Source organism: Anticarsia gemmatalis, chromosome 7 (assembly GCF_050436995.1).
Source record: "Anticarsia gemmatalis isolate Benzon Research Colony breed Stoneville strain chromosome 7, ilAntGemm2 primary, whole genome shotgun sequence".
In the NCBI taxonomy this organism is placed as follows: domain Eukaryota; kingdom Metazoa; phylum Arthropoda; class Insecta; order Lepidoptera; family Erebidae; genus Anticarsia; species Anticarsia gemmatalis.
In genome coordinates, this window is record NC_134751.1 from 8,425,437 (window position 1) to 8,444,376 (window position 18,940).

General features: G+C 35.5%; 1 protein-coding gene across 3 annotated transcripts; it reads left to right on the forward strand.

The window, feature by feature from the left end:
- Positions 1-302: 302 nt before the first annotated feature.
- On the forward strand, positions 303-17,778 carry pns (DENN domain containing pinstripe). Of its 3 annotated transcripts, XM_076116901.1 has the most exons (24): positions 303-638; positions 714-823; positions 1,100-1,270; positions 1,511-1,746; positions 2,089-2,233; positions 2,663-2,807; positions 3,171-3,305; positions 3,990-4,180; positions 4,422-4,527; positions 4,780-4,929; positions 5,091-5,272; positions 5,629-5,840; positions 6,140-6,337; positions 9,571-9,727; positions 10,074-10,341; positions 10,538-10,573; positions 10,873-11,068; positions 11,357-11,607; positions 11,715-11,857; positions 11,942-12,060; positions 12,269-12,444; positions 13,263-13,445; positions 13,742-13,952; positions 14,319-17,778. In XM_076116901.1, the coding sequence occupies exons 1-24, from the start codon at positions 539-541 to the stop codon at positions 14,494-14,496; spliced, it is 3,999 nt and encodes a 1,332-aa protein (XP_075973016.1). In that variant the 5' UTR covers positions 303-538; the 3' UTR covers positions 14,497-17,778. The 3 variants fall into 3 exon arrangements, with proteins under 3 accessions (XP_075973016.1, XP_075973017.1, XP_075973019.1); XM_076116902.1 differs by lacking the exon at positions 10,538-10,573; XM_076116904.1 differs by lacking the exon at positions 6,140-6,337.
- The last annotated feature ends 1,162 nt before the right edge of the window (positions 17,779-18,940 follow it).

Here is an 18,940-nt window from a genome sequence, read left to right on the forward strand (position 1 = left end):
CTGTGACCTTATACGTGTATAATCTATGGTATTTTACGTTCCATTGCACGACTGTGACCACGTCGATAACAAAATTAAATTACTGATTAAGTATAATAAATAAATTTATTGCAGCCGCTAGGATTATTATCAAATAATAACTATTTTCATTTAAAAGTCTTAAAGTCTCAAGAGGTCGTCCGGGCGTTTTCACAACATTTTTAGATATTTTCTGTTTTTTTGTCGCAAAACGTCAACAAATGTAATCCGTTCATCATTCTCTTTGGCTTGCGGGAAGAAAGGGAGGGGGGAAAATGGTAAATCGTACTTGGCAGCTGTTGTCTGGTGTGTGTGTAATGTGATGTCGTGAATAGTTTTTAGTTTACAGGCTATATTTATTTGATTTATACTTCTCAACTCTTTCAAAAATATGTGAGCTATCAACATTAATTGATTGGTTACGAGATATCAGTGCTAGTGTACAATGCTGAGACAAAACCTTCGCATAGAGACTGGAAGAGAAAGTGTCTCAAATAGTAAATAACGGGTCGATAGAAATATGTCTGTCTCTGATTTGTCTGTTGGATGTCGATTTGCGGATTATTTTGCGATATGTGGTCTCGACTTTGACTCTGGGTTAGAGCCTGATAGGCTTTGTGGTAAGTAATATTTTACTCATAACGACACGTCTGTGAATTTCATGACGAATGTTACAAAGATCTATTCTATTTTAGGCGACAATCTCCATGTATCTCCTCTGGATCGTTCATACAAAGGAAAGATTCTAGCCCATTATCCTGAAAATATATCTAGCAACCCTTTTGATGAACATGCAGTATGTATGGTAAGTGTTTACTTCAATAGATTAGAATGTGGCAATTCTTTGTTCAAGCAACAGTACCTTCTAACATATTAATTTTATTATTGTAAATCTGTTAGGTCAATGTTGATTCTAACAGTACATATTGGTTTATCTTATCAATTCTGAACTTTTGTAAGCCATATCTTTGATTTTAGACACTGTAATTTCTCCTTATTAATTAATTAACAAGATTCCTAATTACTACTACAAGTAAACAACATGTTTATGTAATTTTATTCATGCTTCACTTTTTTGTAGCTTTGTCTCCCAGCTGGTCTTCAATTTAGAACACAAAAACACTCTTTAGAACCCAAGTTTCACAGTTTTGTAGTAACTAGAGAAAATGCATCTCGGTACTATGGCTTCAGTCTCATATTTTATGAAGAAGTGCGGAACAGAAATATATGTAGTGCCATGCACACCTTACAGGTAACAAGTTCTATGAGAATTAATGTATAAAATATTATTAACCCTTTATTTGTGACCTTCACATACTCTGTCATGTGTAGGTAAGAATGTAAATACAGAAGATTATCTATCTTCATTATGGTATAGAAATTTATACAGCTTTGTATAAATGTATAATAACTGCCCTTATTTAAAATAAAAAATTGCCCTATAAGGTTTTTAACTTCTCTCACATTAAAAAACATCAATACATTTTTGTAGGCAATGTACATTACGGAGTTATCCAGTGGCCAGACTCCTCCAGGCCATAGAAAAGCTGGTGGTAAAGAAAGTTCCAGATCACTACCAAGATCATTTAAACTCACTCCACACACCGGTGCTGCACTCACATACTACGACATAGCCAAAGATAAACTATATGTAGCCAAAAGTATAGCTCTCATATGTCAATATCCATATGTGAGGGTGGCACAGCTGTTTTTAGAAAATTTATTCAGGTGAGTTCTTATTCTTAATTTTGTGTCAAGTTTAATATATTCTGTTTTATTGCATATTGAATAAAATTTATTTTTGTTTACTTATACTGCCTCTAGACCAGTGGTTCCCAACCAGTGGTCCGCTGACCACTGGTGGTCCATGGAAGTCAAATAAAAATAGGATGTTTAATACACTTTATTTTTAATATAGTTACATAGTGGTCCCTGCTTACGAGAATAATATGAAAGTGGTCCCTGACTTAGGAAAAGATTGGGAACCCCAGCTCTAGACAGTCAATCATATTTGCTCATTACTATTAACCATCTAGGAGCAGCCATTAATAATAGATAATTTGGTTTCAGATCTCTGCCAAGACAACCTGGTCCAGGTCTTAGTCCTGAGTCTTATGTCTACAATTTGTTATATGAAGTCCCAGTGCCACTGCCTGGCCAAGCTTTACGTCTTTATGTGCCTCCTTCTGAACCACACTTGGATCCCATTCCAGTTGTAAGTACATAACACCATTCACTTGTGGCCAGTTTCTTTATCAAAAGTAAAACTCATTTTTACTTTGCCTTTATACTTTGGTTGTTACTTTTCTTGAAGAAACTGGCTGTTACTGTTTTACTTATAAACATCTCATAAGCTCCGATTAATGACTACTAGTATTTTGTCACTCTCAATCAATGTTGAAACCATATATGAGTGAAAAAGACATGACACTGTTTAACTAATCAAAGGTTACACAATGTTTATTATTAAGGTAGTCAGGATAGATTTTGGTATCCTGAACTGTGTCCACTATTAGCTATAGTCATATTTGATACTATTAAAAAAGGTTACAGTTATAACTTCTTTTGAGTATAATCTTATCAAAATTTCTTAATACTCTATATTATATTGTGTTATCAAAATGAGTGCAATTTTAAATTTCAGGTGATAAGAATGCCAAATCTACCTGATGAGTTACCTCTTCTGGATTATCCTTTAAGGGTTATGTTCGCCACTTTAGGTGTCGAATGTGTTGTGCAGCTATTTACATGTGTTCTACTAGAACACCAAGTTTTACTTAGATCAAGTGGTAAGTTCTTAATAAACTTTAACTTGTTATCACACCATTTTGCATTGTAATAGACATAGTGGTTTCTGAAATTTGCAAAAATTTATTAGCAGTTAAACATATTTTTTTAACTATCTCTCAAAATTATTAATCAATATTTGGTTAATCAATGGTGATAAGTGATGGAAAATCTAAAAATAACATTTACGTCGTTACATTCCCTTCTTGATTCAGCTATAATCATAAAATTTGGAGTTATTTCAGTTTTTCAGAATCATTGATTCTGTATGCATTCTATAACAAAATATAATAATATTATTTCAGATTTTCAGAATCATTGATTCTGTATGCATTCTATAACAAACTATAATAATATTATTTCAGATTACAACAAACTAATGTTAGTTGCTGAATGCGTCGTGTCTTTGCTACTACCGTTTACTTGGGCGCATGTCTATGTGCCAATACTGCCGGCGCCTTTGTACCACTTCCTCGACGCACCGGTGCCATTCGTCATGGGTAACACAATACTCTTTATTAAAGAGGTTAAGAGGTTGCACGTTTAATTATAATGTGCTAGTTAGCTTCACTAAGTCGGAATTATCTGTTAAATGCGTGGTAAATGTGCCATTTATACCTTTTGTAGAAATCTACAGCAAACAAAATAATACGGACAATGATTTTTATGTAGTTATATACAAATAATCTATTTCAGATTTTGCCACGAATGTTAGTAGCTTATATTGATTTAGTTAATTAACGCAATTGACGACCTATTCTTCAGTTCTTTCACACGATTTTGTTCAATGTTTTCTATTAATATTGGCAATGGATTTTGAAACAATTATAATTTAAATAACCTTATATAAAACTAGCTGACCCGCGCAACTTCGCTTGCGTCACATAAGAGAGAATGGGTCAAAATTTTCCCCGTTTTTGTAACATTTTTTACTGGTACTCTGCTCCTATTGGTCGTAGCGTGATGATATATAGCCTATAACCTTCCTCGATAAATGAGCTATCTAACACTGAAAGAATTTTTCAAATCGGACCAGTAGTTCCTGAGATTAGCGCGTTCAAACAAACAAACAAACAAACTCTTCAGCTTTATAATATTAGTATAGATGTTAGTGTAATCAGCTCCATCATAGTGGTATATGATACGGTAATAGACATTTCATATTCGTTTTTCTATTTCGACAGGTCTCCATGCAGACAGTGCAGCTATGAGTATAGGCTCGAACGGCCCACGCAGCATTGCACTAGGGTCCGAAGCAGCTCTCTGCTTAGTCGACATCGACAAGCCAGAGATACAATTACCAGAGGAACTACCGATATTCCCACACAGATCGCCGTTCATTGAGGAGTTGAATCATGTTCTTGACAAACATCAGGTACCTATATGAAAAAATGCTTACCACTATAACATTGAGTAGCAAATTTCATTCTTTATTGATAATGTGACAATATTATTTACATTTGACTATAACTTCAATTGTAACCTGTTTATTGATTTTCATATATAATACCGTCAAGGTCAAATACAAACAAAGACTGCATTCACTAACGTATATAGTATTTTGTTAACACTTCACTATCTATGAGTTAAATATAAAATATCTATTATTTTATTAGATTCAGCGGCCGGAAACAGAGCCTACTAAACTAGGCGTCCCTATCAACGGAACGTCATATAAACATATGAGTGACAGCATGAGCAGCAGCTGTACTTTACCATCGGGTATGTTTCTATTACATTTTATTTCTTGAAAGAAAAATGTGAATAGTACACTGCAATAGAAGACTAATAAAATTGTACTTGTATATCGACCTCTTTGCATACGATGTCACAAGTGGCAAAGAAAATTGCATACCACGGTACTCAGTATCTGTTCCATAAGAATCAACCGTGATGGCATGGTTCGTTCTAGCTTTCAACAAGAACAATCAAAGTACAGTTTATAAGAATTGATGAGTTTTATTTGGTACCCAGGTGGTCTCCGTCGCAAACACTCGTACCACGACGTGTTGGATTGGGACGAAAGCCGGCCGCTCAACGCATCTCCGCCCGCGTCTCCCACGCGCCGAGCGCCCTTACGTCTCGAAGCGTTGCAGCGTATTGTTGACATCGTCAAACGAAGTGGTAATATATTAATTACCTGTTGCTCATCTTGTGATTGAAATTCCTTGTTTTAAAATATATTAATTCAAAGCAACATGCTTCTCTGTGGGTTATTCTATTCAATCCAATTTGAACTCTGAAACTGGTACCGATCCTTTATTAAAACATAATTTTTTCTTCAGGTGTGAATATAGACGATGTGGATGCCGACACAGTAATGCCAACCACAAAGAAAAAGATACTAAATGACGAAGACCAATACAATGAAGATATTAGGTTCAACGCTGCTATCAGAGAAACATTCTTAAACAGATTTGTGCACATGTTCCTTATGTACGAGAATTTTGTTATTATGCCTGATCAGGTAAGTTTAAAACATACATTTGTTTTGTTTGTAGAGTAGTCTTTGTCACTCTCTAAAGTTGTGTAGGTCTGTCTATATTTAGTATTAAACTCTTCAGATGGTTCCTATTGCTTACATTATTTAATATAAATTGTGCAGAATGTACTGCTTTTTCTTGTCTTTTTCTCCAATTTGTATTAGTTGCATTCTAGCGGTCTAGGTAAAAGTTTTCTTGCTCGATCTATTCCCCATTGTAATATTACGTACCAACTGAAAGGCGTAATTAGTGAACGTAAATTTCTTCTAGATGTTTTAAATTTATTTTTGTTATGAAGATTCATAAATTGTACAGATTTTAAAAATCTTTGTTATTGCAGGATCGTGAGTCGTGGTTATCGGCGCGAGAGTCAATGGTAAACTTCGACAAAGCGTCATTTCTTTCCGACCAACCTCAACGACATCGACCGTTCCTGTCGCGATTCCTGGAGACCCAAATGTTTGCGACGCTCATCGACAATAAAATTATGGGTAACTGGGGAGAGTACGACGCCAACCTGCAGGTCTTCGAACATCGAATCAAAGCTGTCAGGTATGCGTATTTTTCTTTTTGTAGGCATGTAGATTAATAGCATGGGAATTCGGGATCGGAACGATTTTGAATGAAATAATGGTATCGGCACCGACCGGAAAGACGCCACCGCATACTAACGTCACTCAACCGGGAGACTAGGTTTCATCACGATAGTCTCGGGTCGATTCATTTTCGTTATCGTCACGATCACTCTCGGTCGATTTCGTCGCCACCACGGAGTCAAGTACGCATCGTCCCCGAGCGCCGCGCCGGCTCGGGGCCGGGCCACTGGGGAGTAAGGCAGAGGTGTGTTTCAGGCGGCGCATCGGCGAGGGCGGGCTGACGCGCGGCTACAGCGTGTGGGCGGGCGGCGCGGGCGCGGGCGCGGCGCCGGGCGCCGAGCTGGAGGTGGGCGCGCCGGCCGAGCGCCTGCCGCACCGCGCCGCCTACTACCGCGCCTTCCCCGCGCGCCTCGACGCGCACGCGCTCGCGCGCCCGCCCGCGCCCGACACCAGGTGCGCCCCGTGACCGCCACCCGCCACCCCGCGACCCCCCGCGACTCCCACCTGCGACACCTCCCGAGAACGAAACGTCATTCGAACGCGCACGTTCCGATCATCATATTAAAAATACCGCACGTGGTCGATTCGTCGATTGCGAGTTCTAATGATGGCGAGTTCTCGTCGTTTTCGAAACCTAGAATCGCTCTAATATAACGAGCCGGGTGACGTCGCCCGCCATCCGTGAAGTTCGCCCGGGCCGCTTCGATCGCTAACCTCGACTGCGGCTTCGTGTATCGAGTATCTATATATTTCTTGTTTGTGCGTTGTGTATCAGTAATGTTTGTGCCGCTGCTGCCGAGGCTTGCATGTTGCCCTGAACTCGATGTGCACCGAGATAACATTTTAATACGATAAGTAATTAGTTACTTAGTTCAATTATACTAAGTTAAAATGTCTCACTAACTAATCGTATGAGTCGCTGCCTAAAGTATGAAAAATTAGCATCATACATTACATACAAAGTCGTAGAGACGATTTCTATGATCTAATTATTATTTGATTTAATATGTTTGTCTAATGATAATTTGAGGTATAAATTCAAAATACCTATTAACTTTGCTACCAGTTCTTTGGCTATATTAGTACATACTACTTGTACTACGATAATATCATTGTATTTATTAACGAAGATAGGAATTGTTGACTCGGTGAGCATAATAATAATTATAAATTTTAGTTGACCATTTTTTTATGACTGAAAATTTATTATGACTTGCTTTTATCAGCATGTGACTGTAAAGTCTATTAAATGTATTTTTTTATAATTTAGAATTTTCCCTAACCATACCAGGTAGTACATTGATGTAACTGTTATGCTTCTTAAATTTTTGCTTCCATTATTTGTTAACTTGAATGCCAAATGTCATTTGGTGCCGAAGCGAATCTCAAATAGTTGTTTTACTTAGTATATTTGTAATAAATTGTGCCAGAAATAGTGATTTTCTGCATGTGATACCTACAGTTCTCGATAGCAAAAAATGAAAAAAATATGCATACTATTTATTGTCACAAGGATCTATTTGTAATTGTGCTTAACATATTGCATTATGGAATGCCTCAAATAGATATCCTTTTTATATTATTTATATTTTGCGAAATATATTTAAATGCATGTTTACTTGATATTACTAAGTACCTTATTCTAGTTTGTAGAACAGAAAATATCATTATTATACTAATAACCCGGCTTAAAGATTTTACAATTATTTTTATATGTTTACCTCATTGAATACATGTGTATTATATTTAATGAACTGTTGGAACGTAAGAAGTAAAACTAAACATTAATTTTTCAATCACATCTATGTTAGACATAGACTAGAATTTTCAATGGGTCACCTACATAATTCCTTTTCCATTAAATCACTCTGCTGATGTATCAAATAAGATGGTAGAACATTTATTTTAGAGTCAAGTTTTTATCACCATAGAGAATCTAGCGATTTAGATAAACTTAACAGTTGTTGTTACTCAATCATTTATCATCATATATTCATTATAACAAACCCCTTTCATCTCCAGAGAATTTATTCAATATTATATTATAGAAAATCTTATTTAATCAATAAGCAAATTTTACAAATACATACTATATGTATTCTTAGCTCGAGTGTAGCGAACATTCAGCCAAGTCGTAGCTTGGTATTGATTATTTCTTTTGAAAATAAAACGCTCATATTAAAACGAATTTTAAATTAAGATTATTAAACATTCAATGAAATTAATTAGTATTATTAAGAGTATACATTTTTACTTGTAGTATCTTATTTTTATACCCACATCTTTGAGTATGTAAAGATCAAAGATCTGTTGAAATTCTTTTAATATCGACTTAAAATATCTTAATAGTTATGTTGGAATTTATTGCCTATAATGTTATCACGTATGATGTATATGTCGTTGCCAGATGGTAGAATTGATCTGTGACTGATCTTTTTATAAAATTATTAAACGCCATAGTTAAATTATTACGTTATGAAATTATTATATATCCATTTTACAATGCAGCCAAATTCAAGGTATGAAAGCTGAATTTTAATAAACATCAAGTTCGTCAACATATGATTTTTATAATATCGATTGCAGATTAAATGTGGGATGATGGAATAAATCTTAAGATTTGATTCATATAATCTGGTAAACATGTGCACGATCATCTTTCCTAATATCAAGATTGTTTTATCTATATTCATCCATTGCATTAAAAAGATGGTAGCTATGTTGCATTTCAAAACAAAATAAAACCAGAGTGTCATGCGTAAAAAATATCTATCTATTTTATTGCATAGTCGTTTAAGTTTGACTTTTTCATAAATAATTGTGCCTTTATCTATTCATATCGTTAATCACTGATATCATTGATTGATCTGTTCGAACCACATCCTAATATGTGACCACTGGTCCACATCGTGAAATATTTTTTACAGGATATAATAGTCACATCATGATGATCGACTCTATGATCTGACTTCGACATAATACACGTGCATTTTGTATTATTTATGAATGTTGTGATATTCAGTTTGTTGTACTTTAAGTGCATGATTTGTTGATGTTGCATGCAGTATAAAATACGTTCATGTAATATGTGATTTTATAGTGGAGTTTATGTATGTTTTAGTGTGATACTCAGAAACTGTATTATCTCATTCTATTTATTCATCCCAATGTGCTCATAATATAATTTTAACATAGAAGATAAAATAATTTTAAGAATATAATATGACACTTTGTAAACGATCTTCATTCTAAAGTTAGGCATCTACTTTATAAAGCAACTATTATTTTACACATTGATGTAGGTTTATTATGTAAATAAACAAATATAAAATAAAGTTATTTATATGTCAGTATGCGTATTTTGAATATTTGTGAACCTTGTCCATTATTTTTTAGTTGTACATACTGAATAAAAAATGTGCGCATTCTAAATCAAGGTTTAGTGCTTAAATTTTGTATATTATGTAGTATGATTTATTTAACATGCCTTTGTTAGAACCCAAACTTTCAAAGGCGTTAAATACAAAGATAAACCATCTATCTTATATCCACATTATCCATGCAACCTCTGCACATAAGGTTGTATTTACACATAAACCGAATCGCTTCTCGCTATGCTTTGTTTATACAGTATCAAATATAGTTATTTAAGGCTCTTATTATAGACATACTTGTTACGGTTTCAGAACAAACAGTCTAAAGCGTATAAAGAACGCTAAATGGCAAGTAAAGGATTGTCCACCGGAACTGCTATTGGGCGACATAAGCAGAAGACTGTCCACAGAAGTAACTCCTGCTGCTATCGCACAAAACAATCGCGCGTTCGTTGAGAAACTCCTTAAGGTATTTTTATATTATATTTTACAAATTCTTACTGGCCTATGCTACCAATACCAACAAGTAATTTTGAGGGTTCTGTATTCAAAGAGAAAACATGTTGCCCTCCTTATCGCCGTGCAGGCGGGTAAAAACGGAACCCCTATCACTCAGACTTCGCTGTATGTTTGTCTCTAGGTATAAAGCTGAAATTATACAAATGGTGTAATTTTGTCCTAATAAATAAATACTAAAAAACAGATAAATGTTTTAGAGTTTATTAATAATGGTACAAAACCCTTAGTGCGCGAGCAGAACTCACATTTAGCCAGTTTTTTAAATGGTTACCGCTACTTAAGAATTTTTGTTGAAGGAATGCAAAAGCAAAACGAAGAGAATGCTGCTCGAGAAAATGGGGACAGAAGAATCTGACCTAGGTTTGGGAGTGGAAGTGTCAGTAACGGGAGTGGAGGAAAGCACTATGATCGCTTCTTTATGTGACTTATTGGAGAGACTGTGGTCTCACGGGTTACAACATAAGATGGGCAAGTCTGCACTATGGATGCATCTCACGAATTATCAAGAATTGGAACAGTGCAGTAACTCTACTAAGCCTATAGACCCTAATTATCTTACACCTGGTAAATATACTCTTTAGTTTTATTTTATATTGATGTTAATAACCTAAGTTACAAAAGTAAAGTCTAATGTTACTAAACTTTGTTTGTTCTTTGTTTTTTAAATGTTAACATGTGAAGGCTAATACGAACTAACACTTGTATGTATAAGTTGTTCGTAACCAACATAATATTATATTTGTTGCTTTAATACATGCAGCTTTGGCTTGGTGTGTGTTGCGCAAACGACTGGACTGTAAGTAATAACCTGCTTCAAATATATTAAACCAAATTATTTAACAAACTTCTATATTTTTTCTTAATTCTCTGCTATCTCTTTCTACCAATTGTTTACATACTTTCTACCAAGGAAACTGCAGTCTTTGGACTTTGGTGTTATGTAGTAGTTCTCGTAGTTACTATTGAAAATATACACATATTCCCCAGTTATTTACTACACATATTCCCCAGTTATTTACTAAGCAATCACTATCAGTATTTTTAAATAACAGTCTCATGTAATGCATATGTAACAAAATAAAATTCTTTTATCAGATTTATCATCAGTGGGTGCGGAAGTCGAAGCGCATCAGAGCACCAGTTCTGGCAATAGGTCCCGCGATAGTTCGCGAGGCGGATCCAGAGACAGTTCGAGAGATCGTCTTAGTAACTCGGGGACTTTAGAAAGAAAATCTTGTCCACCCCCAAATCCTTTGCGACCTTTGCCAGAAAGTCTTACTTTCGATATGAGGTGAGTAATCTAGCGTGATATTATTGTATTATACTCTATAACAAACGGACACTTTATATAAGTACATTCACGAGCTAAAATATATATACACTGGAACATTTTCACTCAATTTATTTTGAATAAAAAATACAAAATAATTAAAGCTATTACATTTATCAACAATAAATATACACATAGATTATAATTTTTTACTATTTTCATAAAGAAAACGCTGTTTAAAATATGACAGTGTGTACGTATTTTGCCCGACTATTTAAGAAATTGCTCTAAATTAATATTACCTTACAGAAACGTTCAAGCAATGACCGATATCAAAACAGAGATTGGCTACGCTCGTGCTTGGGTGCGCTTATCTTTGGAGAAGAAACTGCTCTCGAAACATTTACGGGAGCTTCTAGCTGACACCACATTACTGCGCTCTCAATACAAAAGAACGGCTTTCCTCCGATCGGAAGAAGAAAGGGAGCAATTTTTGTATCATTTGCTGACTTTGAATGCGGTGGACTATTTTTGTTTCACCAACACTTATCCCACAACTAGTAAGTGCCGTTTTATGTCATGTTATATATTAAAGTTAATGTAATAATAAGTGTTCAGACTATTAATTGCTTAGATTATTAACTAACTAGTGACTAATATTTTGCAGAACTGCCATATCGCGTCCTCATCGTGCCATCGCGAAAAGCGAGCCAAACTACAGCAAACTGTTGGATATCAATATCTGGTGCTAACGGCGAATCCACACCTAAAATACCAATTCCACGCAATACTAATGAATTTGTTTTCCATGTGAGTCTTGCTTAGTAAACTTAATTAAAACTTCTAAATTAATGTTTATCGAGCAGATCCTAAAATAATCTATTGTTATTGTAGCATAAAAACCTGGGAATACTGTCAACATTACGCATCGGTCACGATAACTCTGGACTTTCCCCGCGTTGGTTACTCGATCAAGTATTCGTAAGAAACGAAGTTACAGGACATACGTACACGTGAGTACATATCTGAATATAATTCATAGTATTTTAAATGCACGTACAAATATACAGCTTCTTATAACAGTTTTATGTCACAAAGCAAATTTTAAGACTTAAGGCGTAACCCCTCCCTCGTTTGGTAGGAGACCCTTACTCAGCAATGGGTGACGGTATTTTTTTCTGGGATAATATCGATGGACAATGATCATAAATCGTGTGTCAGGTTCCCGTGTAACCGCTGGCTGGGCACGGGCGTGGACGACGGGTCGACGGAGCGGCTGCTGGTGGCGGCGCGCGTCCGCAGCGGCGCCACGCCGCGCTCGCCCGCGCCGCCCGCGCCGCCGCCGCACACGCCCACCACTACCCACCTCTCCACATCCACCATACAACACATGATAGGTAACCGACCCGTGTACCACGACCTGCGCGACAATATTGTCCGATTCGATATTCACTACTTCTTTAGTGATACGCTAGCAGCACGCTTATATGTTCTGATGTGATTGTGATACAGACGTTTAAGCGCGACCACGCTGAGAAATCGCTTATAAATGCTCAGTCCTCGATAGGATAAACGCTTAAATTTTACGCTTTACTTATTAATCCGACTGATCAAGAAAACTCCCTCCGGTGAATATCACCACACTCTTAGCATTTTTCCAAGGTTGCTGGAATCGCTTCCCTACGAAAACTGGATGCGGCTGAATAGTGAGTGATATTTGTACCGCGTTGGAAACTCGACTAGCGACATCGTTATAAGGTTAGAATGTCTTAACAGTTTGTTGCTACGGACTATCATCTTATCACCACTGCAAATTCTAGGCCCATTTTCCACGCAAAAATCTCTGCTTAGTGAAGGATTCATAGATTTATCTTGTCTGATACACGTGCCTTATAGATTAGCGAGGTTTCTAATCACTTTCTTGGTTTGGGTGTACTGTCTATGAAGTAGTCTCATACTGTGTTGCACAAAATTCATAATACCAACTGCACAACTATAGTAATTCCCTATTATAGCACTTTGGTGGCTGATTCTTGGAAAAAGCTATGTTCGATTCCGAATCTTCAAGTATCTTCACTCTTAATTTCTTCACAATCGGGTCAGCAATTTAGTCGTGAAAGCGTAACGGAGAAACCGGCATTGTGTATATCGTAAAAGTATTTTTTTATTATGAGAGCTTCATTTTCATCTGATACATACATCTTCTCTATTACAGGCGACTGCGTGAATGCCATAGTCAAGTGGCACTATCAATCTAAGAGAGACAAAGATGCAAACTCGCTCAGTGTTCTGCTGTGCGGCGAGAACGGTCTTGTGAAATGTCTCGAACAAGCCTTCCTCTGCGGTTTCAAGTCTGTACGTTTGTTCGGAAAGAACCTGTTTATTTGGGATTATTTCGGTAAGTTTCAGGTCGTACTTGTTAACTGTATAACTATGCCATGATGTGGTTTTGAAATCAAGCATTTGTTTTGCCTGATACAGGCGCAAACAAAATAACTCGCAAATAAAAGTTAATAAGTAAATAAAAACCACGTAATGGGGCATTGACAAAATCTGAGGCTTAAAATAAGGTAATGAGTTTGAAGTCTAAATGGGGATTAATTACTTCGCTAATGGATTTACAATATTTCTTTACTTGTCATTTGGCATACCTATAGTTTGAGTAACAGTTGCTTTTTTTTTACTTTTCTTCAGCTAAAGTTAAGGACGAGTTCAAAATGAGCTTGTGTGACGAACAAACGACTCAAAACAACAAGAGCTGCGGTATGGCGTACAATTGCCGACAGGACCAGGAGCACAGAGCCATTTGGCGGTGCTACTGCCATCTAATGGACGAGATTAATTCAGTTGGACGCACGCTTGGGAAAGACGGCAAATTCCAATTATTCATTTGCCTTTCTCTGCGGTAAGTAAACTCGTTTTTTTGCGATGCATAAATAGGCAGTTTATATATGCGCGGATCTACAATGGTGTATATTGCGTCGGTAGTGGCCCGGGCTTGGCCAAGCAATTGTTCCCGAGTTATTTCTTTAATAAATTACCAGTGCCTGACCGTCAGCTAGTCGTTTGGGTAACGTCTCACCAAGCTGTAAGACGAGACGGGTGAAGTTTGTGCTGTGCAATCATTTGTACACTACAAATAAACTCAAATAGCTGGATTTAAAGAATCACGTTGCCAAATATTTGCAAGAATTATATTGTAGTAAAAAATACATCGAATAGGGTTTTAAAGGGTATAAAATAACATTGAAGTATTTATTTTTATTTACAGTGAACATTGGCTTCATCGAATGTTGGTGCCAATGTCGATGACACGTGTCACCGTCGAGATGTATGAAGAGCAGAGTTTCCTGCGCAAGCGTGGACTGTTAACATTCCTCAGACAAATACTCGAACCACTCGATGAATTTGACATCGTACTCGAAAACTCCCTCACTCAAGGCATTTAAATTTATATTTTTAAAATATCTATATTTTACAGATATGGTTAAACCAGTGTCAAAACAAATGAGACAGCTATTTGCCACTATTTTGTGAATTTATACCTAAATACTCACTTAGTTACGTTTCCTATTTGATATTAGTGATCAGGGTCTGATTATTTTGTAGTTTTATTGTTAAGTTTCAAATGTGATGATTATTATAATTTTGTTATCTTGCCAGCTGATCCCAAAGATTTTATTTTTATATTGGTGCTTATGACATAATAGAATAATTTATTTTTTTCTTGGGCAACTTGTTTATCACTTTATTCTACAAAAAGCTAGTAGGGCTCTTACCCAAATACACACATAAGTATACCAGAGTGGTATTTAAGAATGTATCAATAGAATACATATAAGATTCAAGAAACCGAAGTCGATTTTTCTCAATCTAAAAAAAATCTGACTGTTTCTAAAATTGAAAGGTTTATAAACGTAGTAGATAAAAATCTTGTTCATGATTTGAATTTCAAAGGTTAAACAGAAATGGTTGATTTGTGCCATCAAATAAAAGTTTTGTAGTTAAAGCAATCATTAAATATTTCTAACCCAGTGACCAGTGTTTAGAAAGCACAAACACAATCATGCTAAACATAAAGTAGACACGTCACGTCAATTTACTGACGGGTCGAGCGGCTGTAAAACGCCAGTGAAGAATTTTTCTTTGGTTGAATAATAACCGCTTAGTGACCAAATAATATAACATTCTAAACAAAACAAAATAATACTTAACTAATTATATTATCGTCTCACAGATAGACATTATCGTATTGAGAATCTGTTGGTAGATCCAGATGGTCTTTCTGAGGTAAATTTGGATGATAGTAGAAAAATGGGTAAGAGTCCTACTCTTCTAGTTATAACATATAATAAATAGACTTTAAGTGAAGTCTCGAAGGTTTTTTTAAACATCATTATGAATTCTCGAGTAATTATAAACTTATATCTTAGGTACAACTAAAATATCCATGGCATCAATTTAACCTGTAGGTGTGTGAATTATTATGAAAAAGATGGATGATGAAGCGAAAAGTTAAGATAAGGAAGATACACTATGTGGATATTTCTTAGTCGAAACTACCTGACTATTAAACAAACAATAATAAAGTGTAAGTTACGTATATCAATTATATCATAGTTGCGGCCAGGGTAGTTTCGGCAAAGATCTCAATGTTTTTTAGAATTAGCCCAGGTCCATTGTTAATTACTTAGATACCAATTTCGTTACACTGTGTACGTTAATAGTAATAATTTGCTTAAATGTACTTTCTTTATTATTCATCAAAATAATCATTTGTCATGTTTCACTTCAATAGTAAATTATTATAATTGCTTAGTTAGAGAAAATACTTTTGTAGTTAAGCAAATATTCCTACGGCGTGTAATGAGATTGGTTGCAGATACATATAAGAAGATCTTGAAATCACACATACATTTAAAACGAATGAGAAGGTAGCTAATTGTAACAATTCTCATTACACATCTATGTTTCTTAATAAAACATAATGCATGGGAGCCATCGCGTGCGGAACCATCGATTATATTTATAAAAAAAATGTGTAACATATTCTATAAAAATAATGGCGCACTGTATATGAAACGCATCAAATTTAATGTGTTGGAATTTGCTCTCTTTTAAATGGTTGTTTGGTGTTCTTGCCGTCCTGCATGTTCATTATAAAGTATTATCAGTATAAAAATGGTAATACATATAAATTTAACTTACGCTTCCGAACTCTACAATGTCACATTGTATAATAAATAAAATTTTGCCATACTTTGAAATAAGTTTGATCGATAACAAAACTATGAGTTTTGTGTCTACACAAAATAAAAACACTTGCACGGAATTTTGTGCCAAAATTACTTCTCATGATTCAAGTTTCGATAATTTTACTTTCTTAATGTATGCGTCTTATCTATTTAAAGAAACGTGAGATTTAGCAAGTACCTATTACTTATACAGGAAGTTATCTTATCGGCAATTCATATTACCAATACTTTTGTCCCATTATTTTTAGTAAGTAGGTATCTATAATACAATATCAAGTTTAGAGAGGTATGCAGCGAGGTAGAGAGACTCAACGAGTCGCAACAACACTTTTAGCTAAGGACGCGCTCATGTCCGAGACTTCGTCCTTGTTCGCTCGAGGAGCGACATTTTATTAGTTGTATATGGAGGAAATAATCTCTGGTACCGCCGAAAGTATTTAAAAACTTTACCGTTTGATACTGTAAATTTCGCGGCCGTTTTCAATGTATAACTATCCATTGTTAACTTTAAAGACAAAAAACATTATCTATCATTTTATCGTTACTTCGCTTTCTACAAGTCATTCATGGATTGCAATTTCTACCAAATTTTGTTAATTATAGATTTACTATTGAATTACAGCGAACATTGAAAATAACCGTTTTGAATAGATATCGCGCACTAGTCATAATACGTAATGATTGTACGTACTCAACATTTTTGGGCTGTCATTTGTCAATTATTGTGTTGCTATCTACAATTTAAGTTTACTTTAATATAGGATCATTGAGTCCTTACTTCAGATTTTGAGTATACCCATCGGTTATCTGTACAACTCATGTTGGTTTGGCATTATTTAAGGCCTACTTGGTCTCACATCCATCAATGCATACTGTAAAATAATGCCAATAAAATGTTGTCGCGGCATATTCGGCTGCTATCGTCTGCAGTCTGCAGCTGTATGCGCAAATTTACCCTAAAAGGGTTGCTCGCGTAGTGGATCGATATTGCCTTTGCTTTTTGTAGGTGTACTTTAACTCTATCATGGGTACTTATTGATGAATTTTAAATTAAATGTAAAGTAAACTACAATAACACCCTTAATAGCCTTACAACAATGCAAATTCTGTACACACTCGTTTAATTGCGTCATGATATTAAAAAAAAACGATTGTAACAAATTAAAATACATATATATTTTTATAGTTTCATCTTAGTACCTGAATAAAGAAAACAGTGTTTGGTGTTATCTAACTGAAAACTTTAAAAACTGCGACTTTAAGATTCAAAAGGGAAAGTTGATAGTGTTGATTTGCTCATCAGCCCATTCATAAATTATTATACTGTTTAAGGTTTAGTTATATTGACATTTGTTTATCTGTAAGTCTTCCTAAACTGATATACCTATTATTATAGAAAAAGTACCAAAGACAGTTAAATATTCATAGTCAGCTACTGAAACGGATATGTCCAATAAATACATTTTTTGAACTACATGCTTGTGTTTTTATTACCACTATTTATAAATGCAGTCTGTATATTATTTTTGTTATTTTAGAAACGAAGAACAAAAGGAATCCGCGAACATTGACCATTACACTACGCGAATGTACCAATCATGGGGAGGACACTGCCAGAGGGTGTTACTCTCATATTCACCTGTTGAATAAACCTAGGTATTTTGAAGTCGTTTTTCTCTATGGTCCATCATTTTTTTCCACTTCGAGGAAATTACGCACCCTATATACGTACTTACCTTACGAACCTATATAAGTACTAACGACCTATGCCTACTAAACAACAAACCGGTACTGAAACAGTCTTCATGTTTATTTTTCTTACTTGCCATAAGTACTTATTTATGGTAGGTAATGGACGGGACTTTTGGGAGATAAATAAAATTATATTTGTAACCGACCAATTCGAAAATTATATTTATGACCTTTTGGCATCTGCTCCTATGCCAAAATGCGCGAAACTATAATAGTCTTAATAATATAAGTGTATAATCTTTGGGTGTAACTGCCTTCCTATAATGAATTTCGTGTAAGCTCTGATTAGTCAGATTGTGCTTTGTCTTTATCACTCATATAGTGTTGGGACCTACCTACTGTACATTGGACGCGGCGCCCGCGCTTCGCGTACACGCTTGAGAAACGTGCTCGCCTAATGTGATCTCAGCCAGCCTTACTGCGATATATTGTGACTTTACGGTCTGCTTAGACTTATGTTAATTTTAGGTTCTAAGCAGGTGTTGCAAGTAGAAATAAGCTCAAATTAATTATTGGGTACATGCTGAATAAAGCCTCGCAGTGCGCGTTGGGGACTTTGCACCCCTTCAACAGCTGTATAAGAACCTATGCAGAGGTTTCACCACGCTAGGATTTCCCTTTGCTGTGAGATTAAGCTATACCTACCTAATACCTACTATTTATTAGAGGTAATGTATTTCATATCGATGTTCAACCCATGCAGTGTCGTCTTCGGCCAGTCGTCAGTTGCTAACACCGTCGTTCTTCTGTGGTATATAATCGTTTTTCTGTGAGCCTTTCGTCTGTGGTATATTAAAATTAATTAATTTTCGAAGGCGATTTCTTATTCCTTACCTATATTTTAACACTATTAAAATTAATAATATTAACCTTCAATGCTGCGGAC